This window comes from Bemisia tabaci, chromosome 4 (genome assembly GCF_918797505.1).
Source record: "Bemisia tabaci chromosome 4, PGI_BMITA_v3".
NCBI lineage: Eukaryota > Metazoa > Arthropoda > Insecta > Hemiptera > Aleyrodidae > Bemisia > Bemisia tabaci.
Window position 1 is genome coordinate 45,801,862 of NC_092796.1, and position 21,540 is coordinate 45,823,401.

General features: G+C 38.7%; 1 protein-coding gene across 2 annotated transcripts in view; it reads right to left on the reverse strand.

Moving 5' to 3' along the window:
- The window catches only part of LOC109038105 (beta-galactosidase), a 33,087-nt gene that overhangs the window by 7,516 nt on the left and 4,031 nt on the right, over window positions 1-21,540 (reverse strand). Inside the window, exons 1-9 of one of the 2 annotated variants that reach the window (XM_072299936.1) lie at window positions 20,482-20,908; window positions 13,911-14,077; window positions 11,574-11,724; window positions 10,422-10,485; window positions 9,468-9,562; window positions 7,433-7,616; window positions 3,529-3,744; window positions 1,969-2,111; window positions 621-914 (exon numbers count right to left, since the gene is read on the reverse strand). In XM_072299936.1, the coding sequence (XP_072156037.1) occupies window positions 621-914; window positions 1,969-2,111; window positions 3,529-3,744; window positions 7,433-7,616; window positions 9,468-9,562; window positions 10,422-10,485; window positions 11,574-11,724; window positions 13,911-14,077; window positions 20,482-20,604 (1,437 nt within the window). In that variant the 5' untranslated portion in view covers window positions 20,605-20,908. Of the gene's footprint in view, window positions 1-620; window positions 915-1,968; window positions 2,112-3,528; window positions 3,745-7,432; window positions 7,617-9,467; window positions 9,563-10,421; window positions 10,486-11,573; window positions 11,725-13,910; window positions 14,078-20,481; window positions 20,909-21,540 lie in introns of those variants that run through there. The other variant, XM_072299937.1, reaches the window with a different exon arrangement.

Sequence of the window (21,540 nt, forward strand, 5' to 3'; positions counted from 1 at the left end):
TTTAATGTTGATATTTTGGTTAAGACAGTTATTTATCTCAATGAGGCTTTTTTACTGATTTAACACACTTCTTAATTCTTCTTTGTCTATCGCTTTGTCGATCAGTTTCAGCAATCAGCACGCTGGCATTAACTATAGTGTATTTTGAAGATATGAATCATTAAATTACGATGGGTTGCGCCTCAATCCCCCCTCCCTTTCCCAAGTATAGATACAAATTTTTAAGAGCAGCCCAATACAATGATAACAGTGGAAAAACAAGGATGAAAAAACTGGAAACAAGGCTAAAAATACACAATGAATGAAACCCGAGACGTTTCGACTCAAAACTGAGCCATTTTCAGTCGGAAACAATAAAAATTTAAAAATTTTAAAGTGGTTATCAATTATCTCTTTCTCTCAGATCCCGGCCGCCACCATGTAGGGCTCAGGTTTTTTATAGTTTTCCTTTTAAATTTTTATTGTTTCCGACTGAAAATGACTCAGTTTTGAGTCGAAACGTCTCGGGTTTTATTAATTGAGTATTTTTAGCCTTGTTTCCCGTTTTTTCATCCTTGTTTTTCCCAAGTATCTTACATGAATGCAATTTGTTCAGAACTTCAAACATCATGATTACGTACCGGACCACTACCCTGGTCGAGGTAGACGAACGCGTGATCCCTAATCTCCGTGACAGAGAGATTGTACGCACCACGAAGTCCGGCAGGGAGTTTGGTCCTATAAAGGGCGTGGCCGTAGAAAATCTCGACTTCCTCGAAAGTCAGTGGCTGCTTGCTACTGATGCATCCCGTATGAGAAGGACGATCTGCGTCGAAAATTGACATCAAAGGATCCAATTTCAGTGAACCGTAATTACCTTTGGGGCTATTCTGTAGAGGCATATTTATGAAACTCAATTTGTACTCGTTTGCAAACTGAAACAGGAGAAAAATTTGAATAAATCGTTGGGCAGGATAATAAATCAATGAAACTTATGCTTGCTTTACATAAAAAATGTAGGTTTCCTTATGAAATTCTAAAGAAATTTTGTTAAAAAAATTACAAAGAGCATTCACAACCGTTTACCCCAAAGGTGAAAGGAACTGAGGTATTCTGCACTGCCGTGCTAAGGAAAATCGCCGTATGAACATTTGAGAGTTGCAAAATTTCCTCCGATAGAATGTTTGCTCTCTAGAGGAGTTATGAAAACTCTCCCTTGAAATTCGCAGGTAACTTAGATCTGGTCGCGGAAAAAATTCTCTGAAAAATTGGAAGAAAAATATTCACAGATTTCCATGGAAATTCATACATATTTATCAAAGGTAATTTGGCAACGTTTGAAGACTCATGCGGCGTCCTTCCTTAGCACGGCAGTTCAAGGGGCACGTGTATTTGACACAGAGTCAGTACCTACATTTTAACACAAGGTGCCTCTCGCTGAATTTCTATTACTACTTCGACCATTATTGTCTATAGAAAAATAAGAAAAATTTCTTTTCATAAAAATAATGGAAACTTATGAAAAAGACGTGATAAAGGTAGTTTACCTAAATAAGGCACCATATTTAATCATCTAACCGACTTCATACTGAGTATTTGAAATTAGGTATGTTTGTGTCAAGGGACTTGAAAATGAATGGACTTCAGAAACGGGCAATTTCATAAGTCAATGGAAATTTCTCCTAATCTTTTTTAAAAGTAGGTCGTATTTTTGGTTATATATGCTTACTAAAAAGAAGAAAAAACAATACAAATATCAGTAGCATCTTGTCGTTTGGTATCATTTGATCGCTTTTGAAAAATTCATTTGGAAAAATTCAAACATTATAAAACGCAAAAGAATAAGTACTCGTAGTATTTTTACGTTATACATCCTAACTTTAGTTATTTACGATGACTTTTATGACAACAACTTTGTCAAGATACGTGTTTTATGCGTCAATTTATTAAATTATTCCAGTAATATTGCAGACTGCAAGTCTCCCTCACCTGTTTGAGCACTTGTCGTATCGCAAAGTATTTCCCGGTGAGGTCACCCGCCTCTGTGATAGGAGCGTTGTAGTCGTATGACGTTGGGTCGGGTTGAAACTGCCCGTTTAAGTTCTGTAGGGAGACATCTCTGTAATTAGCACCTAAAAACGGAAATGAAGAAAAACGTGAACATCTGAAAATGTTAGTGCTGTTCATTCTGGGGCTTGGAGGACAAGGCGCATACGTGCAGGTTTTGCCTTTTCGAGAAATACTTGTTTGAAGTTTTACATACATGGATTTAACGTACATGGATTCTTCTGGCGGGAAGAATATTCAAACTGACTTTTTGATACTTAACAATTTGAATTTGGAAGCGAATTTTTCACAGAATATGCATTAAGACGAGTTTTACTTGAAATCCTTAATATCTCATAATTTTTTCCAAAAACTGCTCTTACGCGCCTTGTCCTCTAAGCCCCTCCATAGTCCTCGCTTAAGCCGGTCAGGTTTGTAAACTGTTTATAAATACGTCTACCGTGAAAGTATGAATAACTCATCTAAAAAGCAATCCACAGCCTTTTTTATTCTAATTTTAGTAATTCATAACTTCATAAATGTCAAAAGTATCAATAGGTGGTCTTTCTTTTCCATCAGGTTCAAATTATGCGGAGTTAATACTTTTTAATTTTTTATTCACGAACGATAAATATGACTTAACGTAATAACGTCTGCAAAACACTAATTATTCTTATTATACGTGAATGGGCCCGTAGGTTAGGTTCATATGCGTACAAGCAAAAAAGCCTGGTTTTTATCTTTAATTTATAACTATTTGATCACAACTTAATACACGAAGGTGCATGTACTTTTATGATGCGTACCTGTATTACAAAGTCGTCTACAGAAAGAGGGACTTTAGTGGATGGACTGATTTGGAGTTAAAAGATCTAGTTTTATCATATGTATTTGGTTGAACATTCAAAAGTTGAATTACGGACGAAAATCCCGCTTCAATGTTTCAAAAATAATTTGCGAGCGATCTAATACATTCTTAAGGAGTGTCGTTGCAATAAATTCTGATAATTTTGAGTTATAAACATGTTATATTAATATTTTGAATATGATTTTCTCTTTGCTGTTTTTTATAAACTGCATCATTTATACCTGTTTTTTCAAACATGCGCAATATCGGCAAAATATGCGTGAAACACTCATTCGACATTTTAGAAGTATCACTAGTAACTCAGTTTAAAAGTCCTTTGCTGCCAAGGTTCCTTTTCCAATGGACGGTCGCACGTATATTCTGCAGTGCTAAGGAAAAACGCCGTATGAGCCATCAGACGTTGCCAAGTTTCCTTCGATAAAAACCGAATGTATTGGGAAAATGGTGAATATTTTTTCCCATCATTTTCAGACAACTTTGTACGCAATTGAATTTAAAATGTCTGAAAATTTCCAGGGAAAACATGCATAAATGCCGTCAAATATACATATTTTGTCAAGGGGAATTTGGCGACTCTCGAATGTTCATACGGCGTTCTTCCTTAGCACGGCAGTATTGGAGTAATTGAAAACTACCGTTAGTGAAGCCGAAGTTGGTTCCGCCATGGATCATGTAAATGCTGACAGAATAACCGTGCGAAAGCATATCGGCCAAAGTGTTGACCACCTTGGGAGTCTCGGCCGTTTCGTAAGGACCAGCCCAGTGCGTGAGCCATCCCGCATAGTATTCAGAGTTGACACACGGTCCCCCTTTGTTGAAGTCTTTCATCCATTTGCACTGCTGCTCCACATCTGCCAACAAGCGACCATTATTCATTAGTTCCCTCTGTCATATAATGAAACAATAATAATGATAGAACAATTTAAAATGCGGGTTAACAAGGCTAATCTTCACGAATAAAACCAAAACGTTTCAGCCGAAAACTCAGCCTTCCTTAGTTGGATAAAATAGTAAGAGAAAAAGAAAAATGGTAAAAATCTAAAATGGTACTTGGCCGTACCTTTCAAAGCTCAAATTTGTCTTTCATAACAAATCAAAATTTCTCTCATAACGACATTGTTCTCGCTTTGGAAGGTACAGCCAAGTACTATTTTAGATTTTTACTATTTTTCTTTTTACTGTTTTATCCAACTGAGGAAGGCTGAGTTTTCAGCTGAAACGTTTAGGTTTTATTTGTGAAAATTAGCCATGTTACCCACTTTTTAAATTGTTTTTATTGTGTATCTTGTCACGGGCTGCGGAGCATCAATCATATCTTATTTGATAAAAGCTCCCTGCGGGCTGATTGTTGAAATTGATAGACAAAGCGATGTACAAGGTTTCAGGGCATTCCGTCAACGATTTCTTTTCCGCACACCTGTTTCGTCCAGTAGTTACGTCCACGCGTGAAACAAGCAACAGTGACTTGGTCCAAGTGTCATATTTTAGTCCGTACGTAAAATTATATTGACAATAATGAAATGAGAAAATTGAGAGAGACGGAAGAGTTGTTGTGGCATCTCATTTTTTAAATGAAACGTTATTTCCTTCTTTTGATCAATCTTTTAAAATTGTCATGGGTGAATATTTGGTTTTATTTCCATCCTTAAAATTTTCGATGAGAAATATACCTTATAAATATTTTTTTTTAAATGAAAATATTACTTTATTTTAAAAACATTTACATTTTTAAAACATGGCAAATATTTCTAAAACCTTTTCCAAGCGATGGCATCGATATTAAAGTCAATGAGCAGTAGTTGTGTCGAAAGAAACTATGCACAAATGAATAAAAGAGGGAAAAAACCGAGAAGCACGCAGTCTTCGGTTTCAGCCCATTTGCACATCGATCTTTCAGAGTCAAATACGTCCTATTTTCAGCATTTGGTTGCGCTCACACCACGCTGCAGCACAGTAAAACCACAAAATATAAAAGAAAAAATAAATGCGCTTTGAAAATCATTAAATACGACAATGAAACACCTTAATATTTACAAAACACACATTAAATATTCCTTTCATATATATATTTTTTTTATCAATTTAAATTAAAGTAATCCATACAGAGTGTGCAAACATATAAAAATCATGAGTTGAAAAACGCTGACTCCGCGAGTTTAAATAATAGGCCCTAGCATAAAGCGGAGTGATGCGACGCGACTTGCTGCCAGCACGAAACGCGCACTGGCGCCTACAAACCTAAGCAGATACTTCACGCATTGCGCAATGCTTGAGGTATCCCTCGAAATAGTGAAGCGCCGTGGCACATGGCACGCTGCTGCACGGCCAGCCAGCCAGCACAGAACGCGCATTGGCGCCTACAAACCTAAGCAGATACTTCACGCATTGCGCAATGCTTGAGGTATCCCTTAGGTTTGTAGGCGCCAATGCGCGTTCCGTTCTGGCCGGCTTGCCGTGCCACAGCGTGCCACGTGCCGCGGCGCTTCACTATTTCACAATAGAGGTGTTGTACAGTATTATACGAAATCGAAGGCACTCCAATATACCTCGAGTTAGGAAAGATCCCATCAATCATGATACGTTGGGGTGCCTTCGATCTCACATGATACTGTGCAACACCTCCGTGGCGAAATAGTAGCTCGAAGCGCTGCGGCAAACCAGTGCCGAGGCGAAGTTATCATGCACAGGAAAAATATGAGATCCTTTAGCTGAGACAAATCAAAATTTTCCAGTTCAGGTATAAAAATATGGGATTTTCTTGAAAGATAATTAAGTACTGTTGCACCAAAGAGGTGTAGAGAGTTTTAGTGAATTTTCTCTCATGGAAATGACGCTCCCTCATTTTTACCAAAAATCTCAATCATATATTTTTCTCCGTTGGAGCAAACAAACAAAAAAAAAGAAACAAGCAAACCCTCATATTCTTCCAAGACATTAAAAATTTTCATCCAAAAACGTCGTAAGCAATTGTCGTTTGTATTTACACGTGGACCAATTAACTTTGGGTCTCAAGTGGTAAGTGGACCAAAACTCCCCTTCCGAAAAAACGCGTGGACGTAAACTACTGGAAAAAATAGGTGCGCGGACGAGAAATCGTTGACGAAATGTCCTATAACCATGGACAAAGAAGACTTAATGAGTATGGAGCGATCGCATTGGTTTAAATGGTTGCCTCCTATTGACTGAGTGAGAAAATGCTGGACTCACTGAAGGGTCTCTTGTGGGTTGCCATTAGCTAGTCTATTATCTACCCTCTTTTTCGATGCCAACCATCCGCTTCCACCAATAGGGTCTCTCCATATCCCTTTTGTCCTCTCTGTTTATAGCTTTGTCCGTCAATTTCATAAAGCAGCTCGCATTTTAAGGATAGCTCAGGAATGGACCATTAGATAGCTTTAGCATCAAATTACATATTCCCTCATCAAATTCAACTTACAAAAGCGTACACTGGAAAAAAACAGATTGTACATATATCTAGAGTCCAGACTCTTGAAAACATTGACAATAAGAAAAAATACTCTTGATTCAATCAGATCTAAGCTTAAATCAAAAGGAAATCCGCTCAAATTAAGAGGCAGGGTTCTTGATTTAAGCTTAAATCTGATTGAATCAGAGAGTATTTTTTCTTGTTGATGTTTTTAGGAGTCTGGACTCTAGATCCAATGTGTTTTTTTTCCAGTATAATCAGCATTTCCCGTATTCCAAAGTTCAAACAACCTCCCACGTCCAATATTAACTGAGATATTTCACTTGAAAAAATTCGGTTTATGACGTCATCCACCGCGGGAGTGACACCCTTGGTGTCTTCCACCTTGCTTTCATTTAAGTTAAACGGTGTCATCACCGCGGTGGGCGACGTCATAAACCGATCTTTTCAAAGCGCGATATCTCGGTCAATATCCAACGTAGATATCTGTTTTTTGGACAGACCTTTTGGATTTTTAGCTGGTCCACAAGAATCCAGCATCAAAACACAATCTGTGATCAGTGCAACTGACCCATTGACCTTCCCGTCTTGTCGTCAATGCAATTTAGTTTTTTCCGTGTGCCGTGTGGTCCATTATTACTATGATCGCGGACCACATGCCATATGCACACTTCCCAAGTAGCATTTTCCAATGTAAAAATCGGGATGTATTGCATTTTTATCGGCGATAAAATCGCCAGGATCATCAACATCTGATCGACCATCCTCGATCTTATCGGGATAAAATCGCGATTTCATCGCCCGGCGATTTATCGCGAATCGCGATAAATGATTCTCGATTCAATCTCGATTTTATCGACGAAAATTGATCGCGATTTTTTCCAACCGAAAATTGCGATGTGTAGCGATTTAATCGCCATATATCGCAATTTTTAAAGCGATAATATCTCGATATATTGCCACCAATATAATTGCGATAACTAATCGATAAAATCGCTATTTATCGCGATCACTGCTACTTGGGTTCTTCAATCCACGTTCCAATGTACTATCGTATACGATCCAACGCGGATATTTACAATTTTGGATAATTTATAGAGCACGATCATTACCACGTGAATTTCCGAAGTCGACAGTTGCGAAAACGCCGGGTACAGGCCCACACTTGAAAAAGTTCCCACCGGCTCCATCGGTTGTGTAAAGTAACGCTGCGCCTTGAACGTACTTTTCCGTTAACTCTTTCAGCCAGAACATGTACTTCCGGTCACATGGATAACTTCCGAATTCATTCTCGACCTGTAAAAAGCCACCATTTTATTGACTGAGATCGACATGTTGCGGGCAATTAGTTAAATCAAACATTTTATCAAACGCCTAGGCAGATAGTCAAATTCTGACTGTTTACGAAATTTTGTAAATTTATGGCAAAGAATTCACTATTTGTCGATATTTTTGGGAAAATAACTCATTAAATCTAAGAAGTCCCCTTGTTCCTTCCTCTTTAAATGCATCTCACATATTTGAATGGTAAAATTATATAAATTTCTGTATTTTATGATATGCTGAAAATTTCTATATAAATATTCGTTCAAGAGGTAAAAATCATTTCTATTGTATGATACATATTTTAATTGAGAATTCTTACGTACAGGAGAAACAAAATTATCTTGTCTAAACTTAGGAAAATAATAAAAATTTCAATATAAGTAAGAATATTTGACTGTTTGCCTGGGCTTTTGACAATATGCCTAATTTTACTTTTTAAAAAAAATTGTATCGTAAAAAAAAAAAAAATTAAAGGCAAAAGACAAAAGCTCAACTATTGCACTTCAAAAGAATCACAACGCGAAATTTTTCGAAGTATAAAATAAGTGCTGTCCAGTTCACTTAGCTGGAGGCTTATTGCCTTTCAAAGGTTTGAAGTTGTAATCGAAAAAAAGGAGAATCAACTTTTTATATTTGTAATATTGAAAGCAGTTGGGGTTGATTTTCACTCAATTGTATAGTTTACAACTGTAACACCCCTGGACTGTTGTTTTTTAGGTAAATATTGATTGCATTTATTTCAGGTACAATACAAAATTATAGCGTGCTCTTAAATGAAAGTTTCTGATTTTTTCCCCCTCAATTTGAGGTGACATAAAAATGTTCACGATTTTTACAACTGCATATATTTGCGGAGTAAGTTCCTGTTCATTGGCTTACCCCGCACCTCCTTTTCAATGTGATGCAGATCAATTGAGAAAAATTCTCACTTTTTAAATTACAAGGGTTCGTCGTGGTGGCAAGGGGGGGGGGGGGGAGGACTTGAGAAGTTTTAGAAAGACTTAGAAAATTGTATTCAAATGAAGTATGAGGCAAGTTTGACCTCCGCATCTAAAGCACGGAGTGCAGCTATAAAATCGTATCGGCGGAACGCCTTCAAAATACAACATATGCAAACACTGGTATCTACGGAGTCAAATAAATGGCTTGCATTCAACGATGAAGGCATTTTAAATGTTTTTGGAAACTGTTCTCTTTGCATTAAGAAAAAAGTCTGAGGGTACGTAGACTGAGACTCTCCACTGAGATCGATGCAATATATAAAGGTCATAAATATGGATGGCAAAATAGAGTAATCGCCAGGTGCTTCAAAATAATAAAATGAACAGAGGCATAAACAATATTCGGAACTGACCATCTATTTTCATGAATTCTTTGGAGTCACATGCTGCCTTTTAAATGCACGTCAATATTAAAAATAGGGGTTCTGTTAAAATATTTATTCTTTAATTTTAATTGTTTCTCATAGTCTCTATTTTGGCACCTAATAGATTTTGGGTGATTCTCAAAGTAGTTATTTTTTCACAGAAAATGACTTTTTCTGCAGTTAGTTACTGTTAACTGAACTTTCCAAAGCTCTGTAGCAAAAAAGCGAATTAGCGCTCATTTCAGACCGTTCTCTTTTTGTGCGCGTCAAATCAAACCGCGTGCTCTGTTCCCTTCCGCCTTCTCCTCCTTTCCACACCAAAAGCATCACGTGCTAAATTATTCGCACAGGGTTCGTAATTTTTCTCGTTTTGGCTCTTGTATCACAACTGATTAATGTTATTTCTGAAGGTAGATACAGATTTACAGACTATAAAATATTAATAGAGGGCGTACCTGAACCATTATAATTGGACCTCCGTTGCCGTAAAGTTTGTTTTGAATCATGGGCATCAACTTCGCGTACCACCGAGCTACATATTCCTTGTAAACTGGAATAAAAATATCATGCAATGAATTAAGGATTTATGAATTGGGTCAAGAGGATAATTGTATTTGGAATTGGACGCATTTAAACGAAAGGTGTTCATCTGCTTTGGGAGTTTTCAAGTAGGATAAGAAATGAAAAATCCAATGAATGCGATTACGTAGGGCCCAAGTCCTGTTGGTTTCGGTTGACCACAAATCGACATCTAAATTCGACTAAACAGATATGTTATCTCTTAAATCCTCTAGTGGAGATGGAATTCTTCCGCATGCGAATAAGTCTCAAATTCAGTTAAATCATTATTTCACTCTGGGGTTGTCTTAATGTGATTCGATGGACCCCACATTTTGTGCCAGATCGACATGCGATTTATCGCATCGATTGGTTTTATTTTATCAGCTAATCGTCATTTTTCTCGAATTTTGAGATCGCAATTCTTTTGTCAGGAGACTAAAAAATTCTCTTACCAATTTTGACAAACAAATTCAACGAAATAAATTCGTGGATTTTTTAGAGGAAAAATATCGCATTCGAGTGCAGTTTCGATATCAGTATCGAATGAGATATTTTTCCTCTTAAAAAAAAAACCACGCCTTCAATACATTGAATTTGTTTGTCAAAATTGGTAAGAGAATTCTTTAGTCTCCTGAGAACAGAATTGTGATCTCAAAATTCGAGAAAAATGACGAGTAGTTGAAAAAATGGAACCAAAAGATGCGATATATCACATGTCGTTCTGACACAAAATCAGGCGTCCATCGAATCACCTAAATACTTTTCAATTCTCTTAGAAAGGATTTTGAATCAACAATTCATTAGCCTGCATGTTTCTGGGGAGAAAAGTTATTTCAAACATGACTAACCTGGGTCGTTTGAGCGGAGATTCATGTTTGGATCAATTTTGAGCAGCCAAGGAGGGAAACCGCCCTGGAAAAATTCAAAATGGAGATTCAGGTCACCTTTCATGTGATTGGGAAATGGATCGCTTTTTATTTTTCCCGTTCCTTTCTTACACGTGGATCACTTTGAACCCACCCTCTTCTCTAAATATGTTCCAGGTGAAAAAATCGTATTGCAAGGAAAATAAATCATTAGGGTTTTCTTTTACATTTTTTAAACAAAAAATTCGTTTAATATATTTTTAAATTAGAGAAGAAGAATGAATATTTTATATATATTGTATATACTGTTTTCTTTATTTTTTATATATATTTTTACATTTTGCATAGGATTATCATTCCTTAGAAGTTGTCAATCGGGATTACTAAAATATGATTTGCTTTACCTAAAATTAAATTATTACAATTCGAATCTGTGCATATTCTGAACCAAGCAGATGAAAGTCCAGTATACTAGGTGTCTCCGAACAATTCTACGTTAATCTCACACTGGGCGTCTTCTTCTATTCACTGTCCATATGTGACTCTTCATGTTACAAACAACGCACGTGAGATGTCGATAGGTAAAGTGCAAGACCACGTATCGTCGCTCCTCTGACGTAAGGACGTACGTCGATTTTCGCATGAGCCCCAGAAAGCATGGATTTATACGGGAATTACGGCTCACGTGAAAATTGAGATACGCCCTTACGTCAGGGGAGCGATGGTATTTCCGTTTGCGACGCTATAGACTTCTAGTCATACTTTCGAGTCAACGTGATTCACGGAAAAAAACAGGGTAGTCGACACAACCAGCGGCTGGTGAAAAACGCGCCAGCTACCGTGCGGTAGTTATCGTAACTACCGCACGGTAGCTGGCGCGTTTTTCACCAGCCGCTGGTTGTGTCGACTACCCTGTTTCTTTCCGAGTTTCTTGATAACTTCCTTGATTTTCTTCTCCAGTAGAATATTCTGCATGGATGTCCAGCGATACAGTTGACTTGTTCCGCTTCAAAAAAATAAACGAGGACCAAAGATTTTGAAACACCGCAATGGAGATACGTGGTGTGACACTTTAGCCATCGATGCAATCAATAATTCATCAGATCTTCCAATTAATGCATATTTTGTACTTACGAAATCAACCTCTGCACAAATGTAAGGTCCCGGTCGAAACAGTACATAGAGCCCCTCCTCACCGGCAAGTTGAATGTAGTGTAAGAGATCATTTTGCCCTGAGAAATCGTACACGCCAGGGAATGGCTCATGTGCATACCAGTGGACATATCTGTAGGGTCATTAAGATGAAATGATCAAGTTATTACAAGTGTACGCACAAGTGTACGCAGTTTACGGACGTTAAAGTGCATTGACTTTTACACGTGTTCTAGATGATACAATAGTCGTGTTTTCAATGACCCACTAGACAAGGTACGAATTTAAGCAGTCTGATATGGATACCTATTTCCTCTTCAAAATTTCAAGTATTTTTAGAACACGATTCGCACGATAAAAATTACTAAAATCAACCGCTAACCAAGAATGTTGATAGTGAATGTTTGTATACAGCACTGATTACGTACGAAAGAATTGAATTTTCCGTTCACAAGGAAAACCAGAATCTACGTGTGATCCAAAAAGTCCAACTCTTTTTGCTAATTAACTAATTAAGACGTCGACTTAAAATTTTGGGAGTATTCTTGAGTCAAGAGGAACTATACAGAAAAAACGGACAATGACAAACCACTACAATTTCGGGCTACTACTGAAAAACACACATCTGCTTGGGAAAACTAATTTCACGTATGTTGTTTTTAAAAGCAGCCAGAAATCGTAGTTCCTAATGTGAAATGCAGTACAATTGTACATTGTACAACCGTTTTTTCCGTGAATTTTGTGGTCAAAATTGCGGAGGGCTCCATGAAGAAAGGGGCACGGACCCTATTTTTTTCCAAAAGGCAACTTCTACTCTGTAACACGTAGTTGAAAAAAGCATAAAAGCAGTAAATGTTTGACGACGTTCAGATCTCTATCTATCACCATCTCAAAATGGCGGTCGGTCAGAGTTCAAAATTGCCGCAAATAGAATTTTGGCAAACTGTGAACGAATTTCCTTTTTTTTATCGCTATACCTAACCGCCTCAAATTAGTGAAAAAACGATATTTTCCAGCTCTAAAATGGATTTGCTTCGAAATTGATGTCCGGAGGTTTTGGTGTACACACGACTTTGATGCCACTTTTCCATGCATAATTGTTACTTAATCCTCACCTAAGCAACGGCCTTCATTAGAAAAATATCGATTTCCCGCAATTTTAAGGCCGTCACCTTGAAGAGGAATGGGGAAATTTGAAAACCTCCATCAAATTCATATTCAGCGTCCCAAAATAACTTTCGGATACTGAGTTCGAAGCAAACCCGTTCATGTTTCCGAGATACCTCTTTCGGCAATTTTGAACTTTGACCAATCACAATTTTGACGTAGTGATAGATAGACAACTAAACTTTGGTTTCGAACACACAAAAAAAAAAAATTCAAGCTTTTTTCACCGATTTGTCCCAAATTAGGGAGTTACCATATTTGGTAAGAAAAGTCAAGGTCCGCATCCACCGTAGTAGGGCCCTACCAAAATGGGAAAGAGGGAGGAGCCAAAAAACAATAGCGCCCTGAGCAAACCGTCAAAGTTTCAACGAGTGAAAAATTTATCGGGGCAGTGCGGGACTTTCAGATCACTCTGTAGATTGAGTTAGAGTTAATTAGAACGCGCTCAATCATACGAATTACTCTACGTAGAATGAAAAAAACACATAGTTTTATTATTTCCTCGTACGACGTATACAAACACGGTGATATTTAAGATATTTATAATCTTCATTTGCGACGTAGACATGCTGTCCTCCACGGAGAATATAAAAGAAATAGAACAATTCTGCCGTACCAAATGAAGAATGCCGTATGGACATTCGAGAGTTGCCAAATTTCCTCCGATAAAATGTTTATATTTGAGAAAAGCTGTGAACAGTTTTCCTTGAAATTTTCACACACTTTAGATCAATGTAAAAACAAAATTATCTGAGAAATTAGAGAGAATATGTTCACAAATTCGCGTGTGCATTAGTGATTTGTCGAAATAGATTTGGAAACGCCTGAAGGCTCATACGGCGTTTTTCCTTAGCACGGAAGAATAGGGCAATGTGCTGCCGTGCGAAGCAAGAACGCCGTATAAACATTCAAGAGTTGCCAGATTTCCCCTGATAAAACATGTGTTTTTGACGACAATCATGCACATTTTTCTTTGAAATTTTCAGATATTTTGGATTCAATTGCGTACAAAATGGTCTGACAATTTTGGGGGAAAATATTCACAATTTTTTCCGCAAATTCGGTATTTAGCGAGGGGAATTTGGCAACGTCTGAAGGCTCATACGGCGTTTTTCCTCGGCACGGCAGTGTGGGTGTGGCAAATGTACTCACGTGGACAAAGCGTTGAAGCCGGCCGCTCGGAGTTTCCTCATCCTGTCCCGCCAGGCGGTTCTGGGCACTCGGAAGTAATGCATCTCCCCCGCGACGTACCGAAATATTTCGCCATCCTTTCGGAACTCGTTCGCTTCATAGTCTACCACAAACGTTCGATTTATTCCCTGAAAAAAAAGAGGAATACATTGTATGTATGTATGTATGAATAAGCCGCTTTAACGGCGCGCTAGGGCGCTCTGCGACGCCTACTCTCCACAGGAGTCTGTCATGGTAGAGATCCTCCGGAAGCTGGCATCTCTCCATCTCTTCACGGATGCCCTCTACCCACCGTTTGGCTGGACGCCCTCTCCGTCGCCTACCTGGGGGGGACCCACTCCAACATACATACATACCTCCGATTACTTGTACCGGTTCAAAAATTCATCCTTGATAAAGGTGAGAAGATCGAGGCGTTTGGAGTCCGCGGGTGTGGGGGGGGGGGAGCTCCCGAAATTATGCCATTTTGTGCATAATTGTACACATTTTCCCATGAGACACCATGCAAAGTAGGCGAATTTTTCGTGAGAAATGGCAGCACTGCGCATGCCATAGGAATTTGCAGTTTAAGCACCTTTTCTTGAGGAAAAAGTCGTAAGACACACTAGTGCCCTCTAATTTTCCCTGAAATGTAGAATTCTCCAGCTCAAACAAGCTCTTAAAGTTGAGGCCGTAATTCAACGAAAATGTCGACGGCGTAAGTCCGCAATCACATAACTCGTTTGTGGTGTCTGAAAATCTCCACCTCTATGTTATTTTTTTTAAAGGAGAACAATATGACAGTTTTTGCAGAATTGTCTTCGCATACAGAGAAGAAAAATCACGGCAGTTTTAAAGAATTGCTGTTGAGTAGTTTTCCGTTTAAAAAATAAAGTATGACAGGAAGTCTGCGACGTCGCGAACCGAGTTATGTGATTGCCGACTTACACCGTCGATGTATATTACGAAGTACCATGATAGACGTCGATCATCGTCTCATAGTGTATAAGAAAGAGATAGCATTATAATATCTCTCTCTTGTATATTGAGTCAATGAGAGACGTCCGTTATCGTAGTTTTTGACATCATTTTCAATAAATCTTCACAAATTCGATGTCTTACTCCTCATATTATTAATGCTACGATACGTTATGGATCATTTACCTGCATTAATTTGTACTTTACGATTTACGATGATTATGGCCTCTCAAACACACTGACTATGTAGCAGCGCAATGCAGTGACCGATCTCGCCCCTAAATCACTCAGAACCACCTCAAGGAAGCCAATCAAATAACGAAGCCTCGAAATGCTTCGAGGGACTAATTTCTGGAAGTAAGTGATACCATCTGTTTAAGGCTGTATGAATCGACTTTAGAAAGAAACCACATCAAGATTGGATCGAGGTGTTCCAAATGTTTCCTTCACAAGACGCTATGTTATAGATAATGTTCAACGCCCATTCACTTTCAGAATATTCTTTTCACGACTTTGAATTTTGACAGAGGAAAGTGTGCGGCCCAGTCAAGCTCAAAACTATTATTTAACTCAGTTCATAGCCGCTTATACCGTTGAGTTTACATTATGTTGAGGGTTACGGAGGTCTTTAACTTACCCAAGTAGCAAAATGAAAATATTTTATGAAAAAAAAAATCAATGAAAAAAATTTAGAGAATGAAGGAAAAGGAGCTAGCATTATGGAAAGTAGACAGAAAATTTCAAATGAGTGTCACTATTTAGCAAAGAAAATAGGTCTATTGTCTGTCTACCAAATGGATCTATTATCCGTCTCGAAAATTGAAAGGGCTATTTCCTTAAGAAAAATTATCCAAAAACCTGATGGAAAATAGAGAAAAATTGGATTTTTTCTTTATCTATTTCTTAGAAATTTTAAATTCAGAAAACAGATAGAAAAAACACAGAATGTAGACAACAAAATTGTCTGTTTTGTATTTAGTGTCCAGAAAATAGGTGTTTTTTAATAATTTTCTCACTTCTATTTGATACATCTATTTTCTTTCCATTTTATTTCTATTTTATTTTTCTGTATAGGAAATAGACAAATTCTAAATTAGTGGTACACACAGAAAATAGAACCCCATGCAACTTGGGTAGCGTCTTATAGGAGGATAATTGTCACGAACCTTCGGTTATTCTGGAAATAATTCCTGGCAAGGAAATTTACTAGACTGTCACTAGAATGATGAAACAATACTTAAGGTAAAATACTGAAACTTTCGCAAATGTTTAGGTAGGTCCGTATTCAGGCCCGCCACAAGGGGGGGATACTGGGTCCCTGGTACCAGGGCCCGGGCCCGTGTTACCCGTGACGACCACTACGAATTCACATGCAACCCTTGTTTCGTAAGAAAAAGTGAAAAATTTACCCTAAAAATTTCGCGAAAGGTGAATAGAATTTCAGAAACACGCTGGGGCACCGTAGAATTCTTCTTAAATTTTCAAAGAAGTATACTTCTTTGAAAATTTCTATCTATTTTCAAGATTTTCAGTACAGAGGGATATTTTTAGTAACTGCGTTTCATTTTCTTCCGTCGTCGGATGCTATAAGAGTCTCCAGTCTGGGCATCCTCGACTTCAATGGCTCATGGCTCAACTCCCTTACCATAGACAACCGAAGGGGGAGTCCAGGGGGCATGGCCCTCATTGAACTGGAAATAGTATCATATGCCCCCCCCCCAAAAGAAAAAAAATAAAAATTTCCCAGATGTTTTGAATGCAACAATTCGCAAGTATTTTGTGCTGAAAGTAGAAAAAAAATATAATTATTCTGAATGGCAAGAGGTGCCTGCAACACTGACAATGAGAATATTGAAACGTGATGCTCTCGACTGTTACTCAAGTGTCAATTTGCCAATGCCCTGTTCTGGCACGATTTTCCAGCAAAGAGATAATATTTAGGCCCGACAACTATTGCCAAAGTCGACAAAAAAAGAGACTGCGTGAGACCGCAACTAATTTGGCACGCGAAGCGGATCTGCGTTGTGTCGCGCCGAAGCCTCATTGTGATGCCATGCCTCATTAACCTTCCTAACCGACTCATTACTCATCGCTGCTCAATTGTATCCTCCCAATATCTTTGATCAAATTTTCCAGACAAGGTTATCTTCCGGGTAAAAGTTTTTGTCTTGGCTGTTTTCTTCGAACGTTGAAAATATTTGGAGAAGCCCCCCCCCCCCCCCCTTCCGGACTCTGGGATGAATTTGAGCTTTTTTTAAAAACAGTCTTACATAGTTCCTCCTGTAGGGTCTCTTTTGAAATTTTGGAAAAAAATATTTCTTATTAAATAATTATTTATTATTTAATATTTATTTATTTATTGTATTTTTTTATATTTTTTGGAATTTTTGTCTTTTCAGGGCAATAATTAAGGCGTTAGGTAGAAAGGGCACTTCTCGGTTGCGATGCTTCAGAATCTCCTTTGTTTATTTATACTTTACAACGGAAACTTTTGGGTTAATTTTTTGCAATTTTCTTTTTGAATAGAGTAAAATCATTGAGAACATTCAGTAAAAGTTTCAACGAATTACATACATTTGATTTGATCATAATGGATGCAACGTTAGCGAAGATTCCGAGAGACTGCAAATGAGAGGTGCCCTCTCTGCACCCAGCGCTTCAATGTGAGTGTGAGCCAGCAATCTAAATGTAGTAGATGCATGCTCCAGACAAAATTTAGAAAAGTGACAACATTTTCGAGGAAAGAGAAAAACTAACTCAAACGAAAAGATCTCGATTTCGGAAAAATAAAAAGGTATTGTATTTGTATTTTAGTAGAGGGAGGCCCGTAAATTGAGGAACGCATGTAGAGAGTCAGCAACAAAATATATCATTGAAACAACGTAAAAAACCGATTCGTACAAATTGAATTTAAAAAAATTCCCGAGAAGATGAAGAAATCGAGTTAAAATTGAACTATCCTCAATGGTCGATCATAAGTCTCCTTCGTCGTTCTCAAAGTGTAAAGTAAGCTAGAATATTTTGTTATCCTCCTTTTGGCAGCTATTATGATCTTTGTACCTGGAAAGGATTTTGCAGCGTAAGTATACATATTAATAGGCCCTTAACCCTTCGGAGATTGGGCATTTCGACATTACTGCTCAATCGCATCCCTCTAAACTTTCATTGGGCGCCCAAGAAGCATTGTGACTCGATTATTTAAATGAGATTCGCTAACTTGTCCTCGCTGATTATTTTAAAACCATAACGCTATTTTTGATGAGTTTTCCTCATCCTATTGTTCCTCTTTGCTTATCGGCCATGAGCCCAAAAGTGACTGATATCCATGGAAAAAGTCTATTGTTTTTTCCAAAAATGTTTGGGAGAGAATATTTATGAGACACTAGATAGGGAATGAAAAGTGCATTGTATGTACATGTATGTACTCGTCACCTAAATTCTTGCTCACGCTTAATATCATTCAAATTCTGACCCGAAAACTCTCCGTATACAGTCGTAACGGCTCAAAATTTGTTGCAAAAAATCTTCAAATTGCTGTTTCCCCCGAAAAATATCAGTTGAGCCTCACTCACATCCTGAAATGACTTCATAAAAGTAGGTATCAGTGAACAACCGTGCGATAACGGGCTGGTACAAACAAACCATCGCCCTCCTGGCATAAGGGCGTAACTACACTATCTGCAATGAGCCCTATCGTCCATACAATTTAATGCTTTTCCGGGGTCGTCTGAATGTGTGGATACGCCCTTTTGTCAGCTGAGTGATAAAATGTACGAAATAAAATACTGCATCACCAGAAGTTTTCTATCCGACGTTTTGCGCAGAACGCAATATATACAAGGGGAAAACACGTCTTTGAGTGGGAAATAACGATGCCCCTTGTGAACGAGAAAATGCAAGCTCGCTTTCTTTTTTAAGTTAAGGCTTCTCCGAAAATTTGCGAGCACTTTGATGCGTCTGCTCCTTTTCAGAAATGGACGCATTTCTATCAAACGGAACTATGTACATCATGACGTAAGCCGTGTTATGCACATATTCTGATGGGTCTCAGGGCTCATGTCTTAATGCACACAGTTCCGTTTGATAGAAATATGTCCAAATGTAAATCGGCATTTGTGCTGGAAATCTTTATTTCGGACGTGTACGAAGGCTGAAATGTATAGCATTGCATGAAATCAGAAAAAAACCACTGCCATAACCAGAGCTCAGTCCTATTCTTCATTCCACTAATTTAGACCCTCCTCAAGAATCGACTCACGCACGCACGTAAGCATGATTCTGTCACCCAAGAATTTCGAGCCTTTCCAATTTGTTTTCAGCAGGCCCGTCGGATCTTTTTTTGCGAATTTTGCTTTATCGCCCCGTAAAGCATCCTCTCTGAATTCTCGCATATTTGATGCAGAAATACTATACACGTGCTCTTTTGGAGTGGAAAATTCGCAAAATTTACCGACGGAGGGTCCCCAGACCCCCCTTTGCCTTGTTAGAATTTCCAAACCCCCTATACAGGGGGCGCCAAATGAGATCCTTGCCTGGGTGGTAAATTTTCTTTGCAAGGGGCTTGTGTTTTCAGTGCGAAATCACCAAAAAAAGAAATCGCTGAAACGCAAAAGCGGAAAATAAGTAGATAAGTAGCCAAATGAGAAGAAAAAGAAAAAAAAATACTAAGAAGTGGCCCGAATACTGTATGTAACAAGGTGGAGAAATGGTGCTGGAATGCTAGCAGGTAAAAGGGTCAGCGCATTGCCGGTTGTATACTTTGTATATTGAAGGCGGTTCACGTTTCCAAGAAGATCAAGGGTCCCAGTCCCAGATACCCTCAATTTAACCCTTAATCAAAAAAATGCTAATTTAGGAGCCTTGTTAAACAGGTTTTTGAAGAGCCGCACAAATTATAATTCCTGAAGCACATAAAATTCCAATCTTGGATTGGGTTCTCTCTAGGTTACCTATCTTCATCTCAACTCGACCATCAGTCTAACCGTTACTGAGTACTGCACGATTCATTTTTTCCCTATTTTGATCCTTTTTGCGTATCACTGTTCTGTGCTGTGCATTTGGTTAATCCTGCACCAGTTGCATCTATATTGTACTTCCCGCCTACATCGACAGTCCATCGCATATCTAGTCACATGTACTATTTAAAAGAAGGGGATGAGTCTTATCAGTTCACCCTCGTTTATTAGTCCGACAGTAGGTTTGTGCCATTCTTTGAAGACTCCGACTTTTATTTGCTGGTTTATTTGGCTTCTTTTCCTGCTTATTCAGTAACTTAGGAATCTACAGCCATTTATAGACATGAGTTCTCAACATAGAGATTATTTTATTGTCTGTGGACATCAGGGGGATTTTGGCACATCCATGCTCCGGCTTTCAAATTTTCAAGGATTAAGGTCGAGTAGAATCTGTTTCTGCAGATCCCTTCGTTAGCTCCGTGAAAATTTGTCGCCACCTCCTCTGGATTCGAACCCGAGACCTATTGGTGTAGAGTCCGACTTTAAAAACATTGATCCATATGTTTCGGATCGCTGACGTTGGCACTACTAGCTAAGTATCGAAACACACAAAAACTAACCTCAAAATTCCACTCGAACTGGTGATCGTGTTTTCCGGCGGGCAGCAAGGAGAATATGCACAGATACGCGCCGGCGAAGACGCAGAAAACGGTCAAGTAACGGCGAGTGAAAGCCAGATGCATCGAGACATGCGGACGACCGACCGAACGAGGCTTTCGTGGCGAGCGCGGGACATGGAGTAAAGTTGCCAAACTTTGGCTCCGAGCAAGATCGAGAGCCGACGACGAGGACGAGTAAGAGTGGGGCGGACGACTCCTCGGGCCCCGGCGACGGTCGTGGCCGTAAAAAGTGAAGATACCGGTTATAACGAGTCTCACTCTAAATTTCGGGTCTTTATCGGGTCGTTATATACCCTTACCCGCCGCTTCTGAACACATTCACTAAATCACCGGTGCGGTGCAAGACGTGGGTTGCTGTCATAGAGTACAGGCTGTGGGGTCTTTACTGTTTGATCTGAGTGTTCGCCTCTGTTTTCTGTTTGTGATTGTTCCCCCTCCCCGAAACATATGTCCGTATGACGCGTCATTATCACTGCGATTACTCGCGCTCTTCGACCTCCAACCCTGCCGTGATAACGAAGAGAGCACACTGAAAAAGAAATCTCAGTGTATTTACCGAGAAAAGGGTAAAATTGCCAAGAATTCAGGGTTCTATTTGATCCCAGTTTTTTCTTGGTAAAATTACCATTTTTGGTAATTTTACTGGACCTTGGTAAAAACGCCAATATTTTTTATCGACTATGGTAGAATTACCCAGGTAAAATGGCAAAGTTACCGGGAATTGATTACCAATAAAAGTGGTATTCTTACCTGGAAAAAAACAGTAAAAATACCAGTTTTTAGGTAAGCTTACCAGTCTGTCTTGGTAAAATTACCAATAATTGGTAAAAAAAGTGAGATGGCAAAGGTACCAACGGACCTTGGTAAAAACGCCGAGAATTTTTTTGCAGTGCAGTAAGTGCATGCTGGGATGAACCTCGAGACCCATAAAAGCACGTGCTAACCATGGCTCAAACAGAAATTCACATACTGTTCTCTTCGCTATCAAGGCAGAACCAG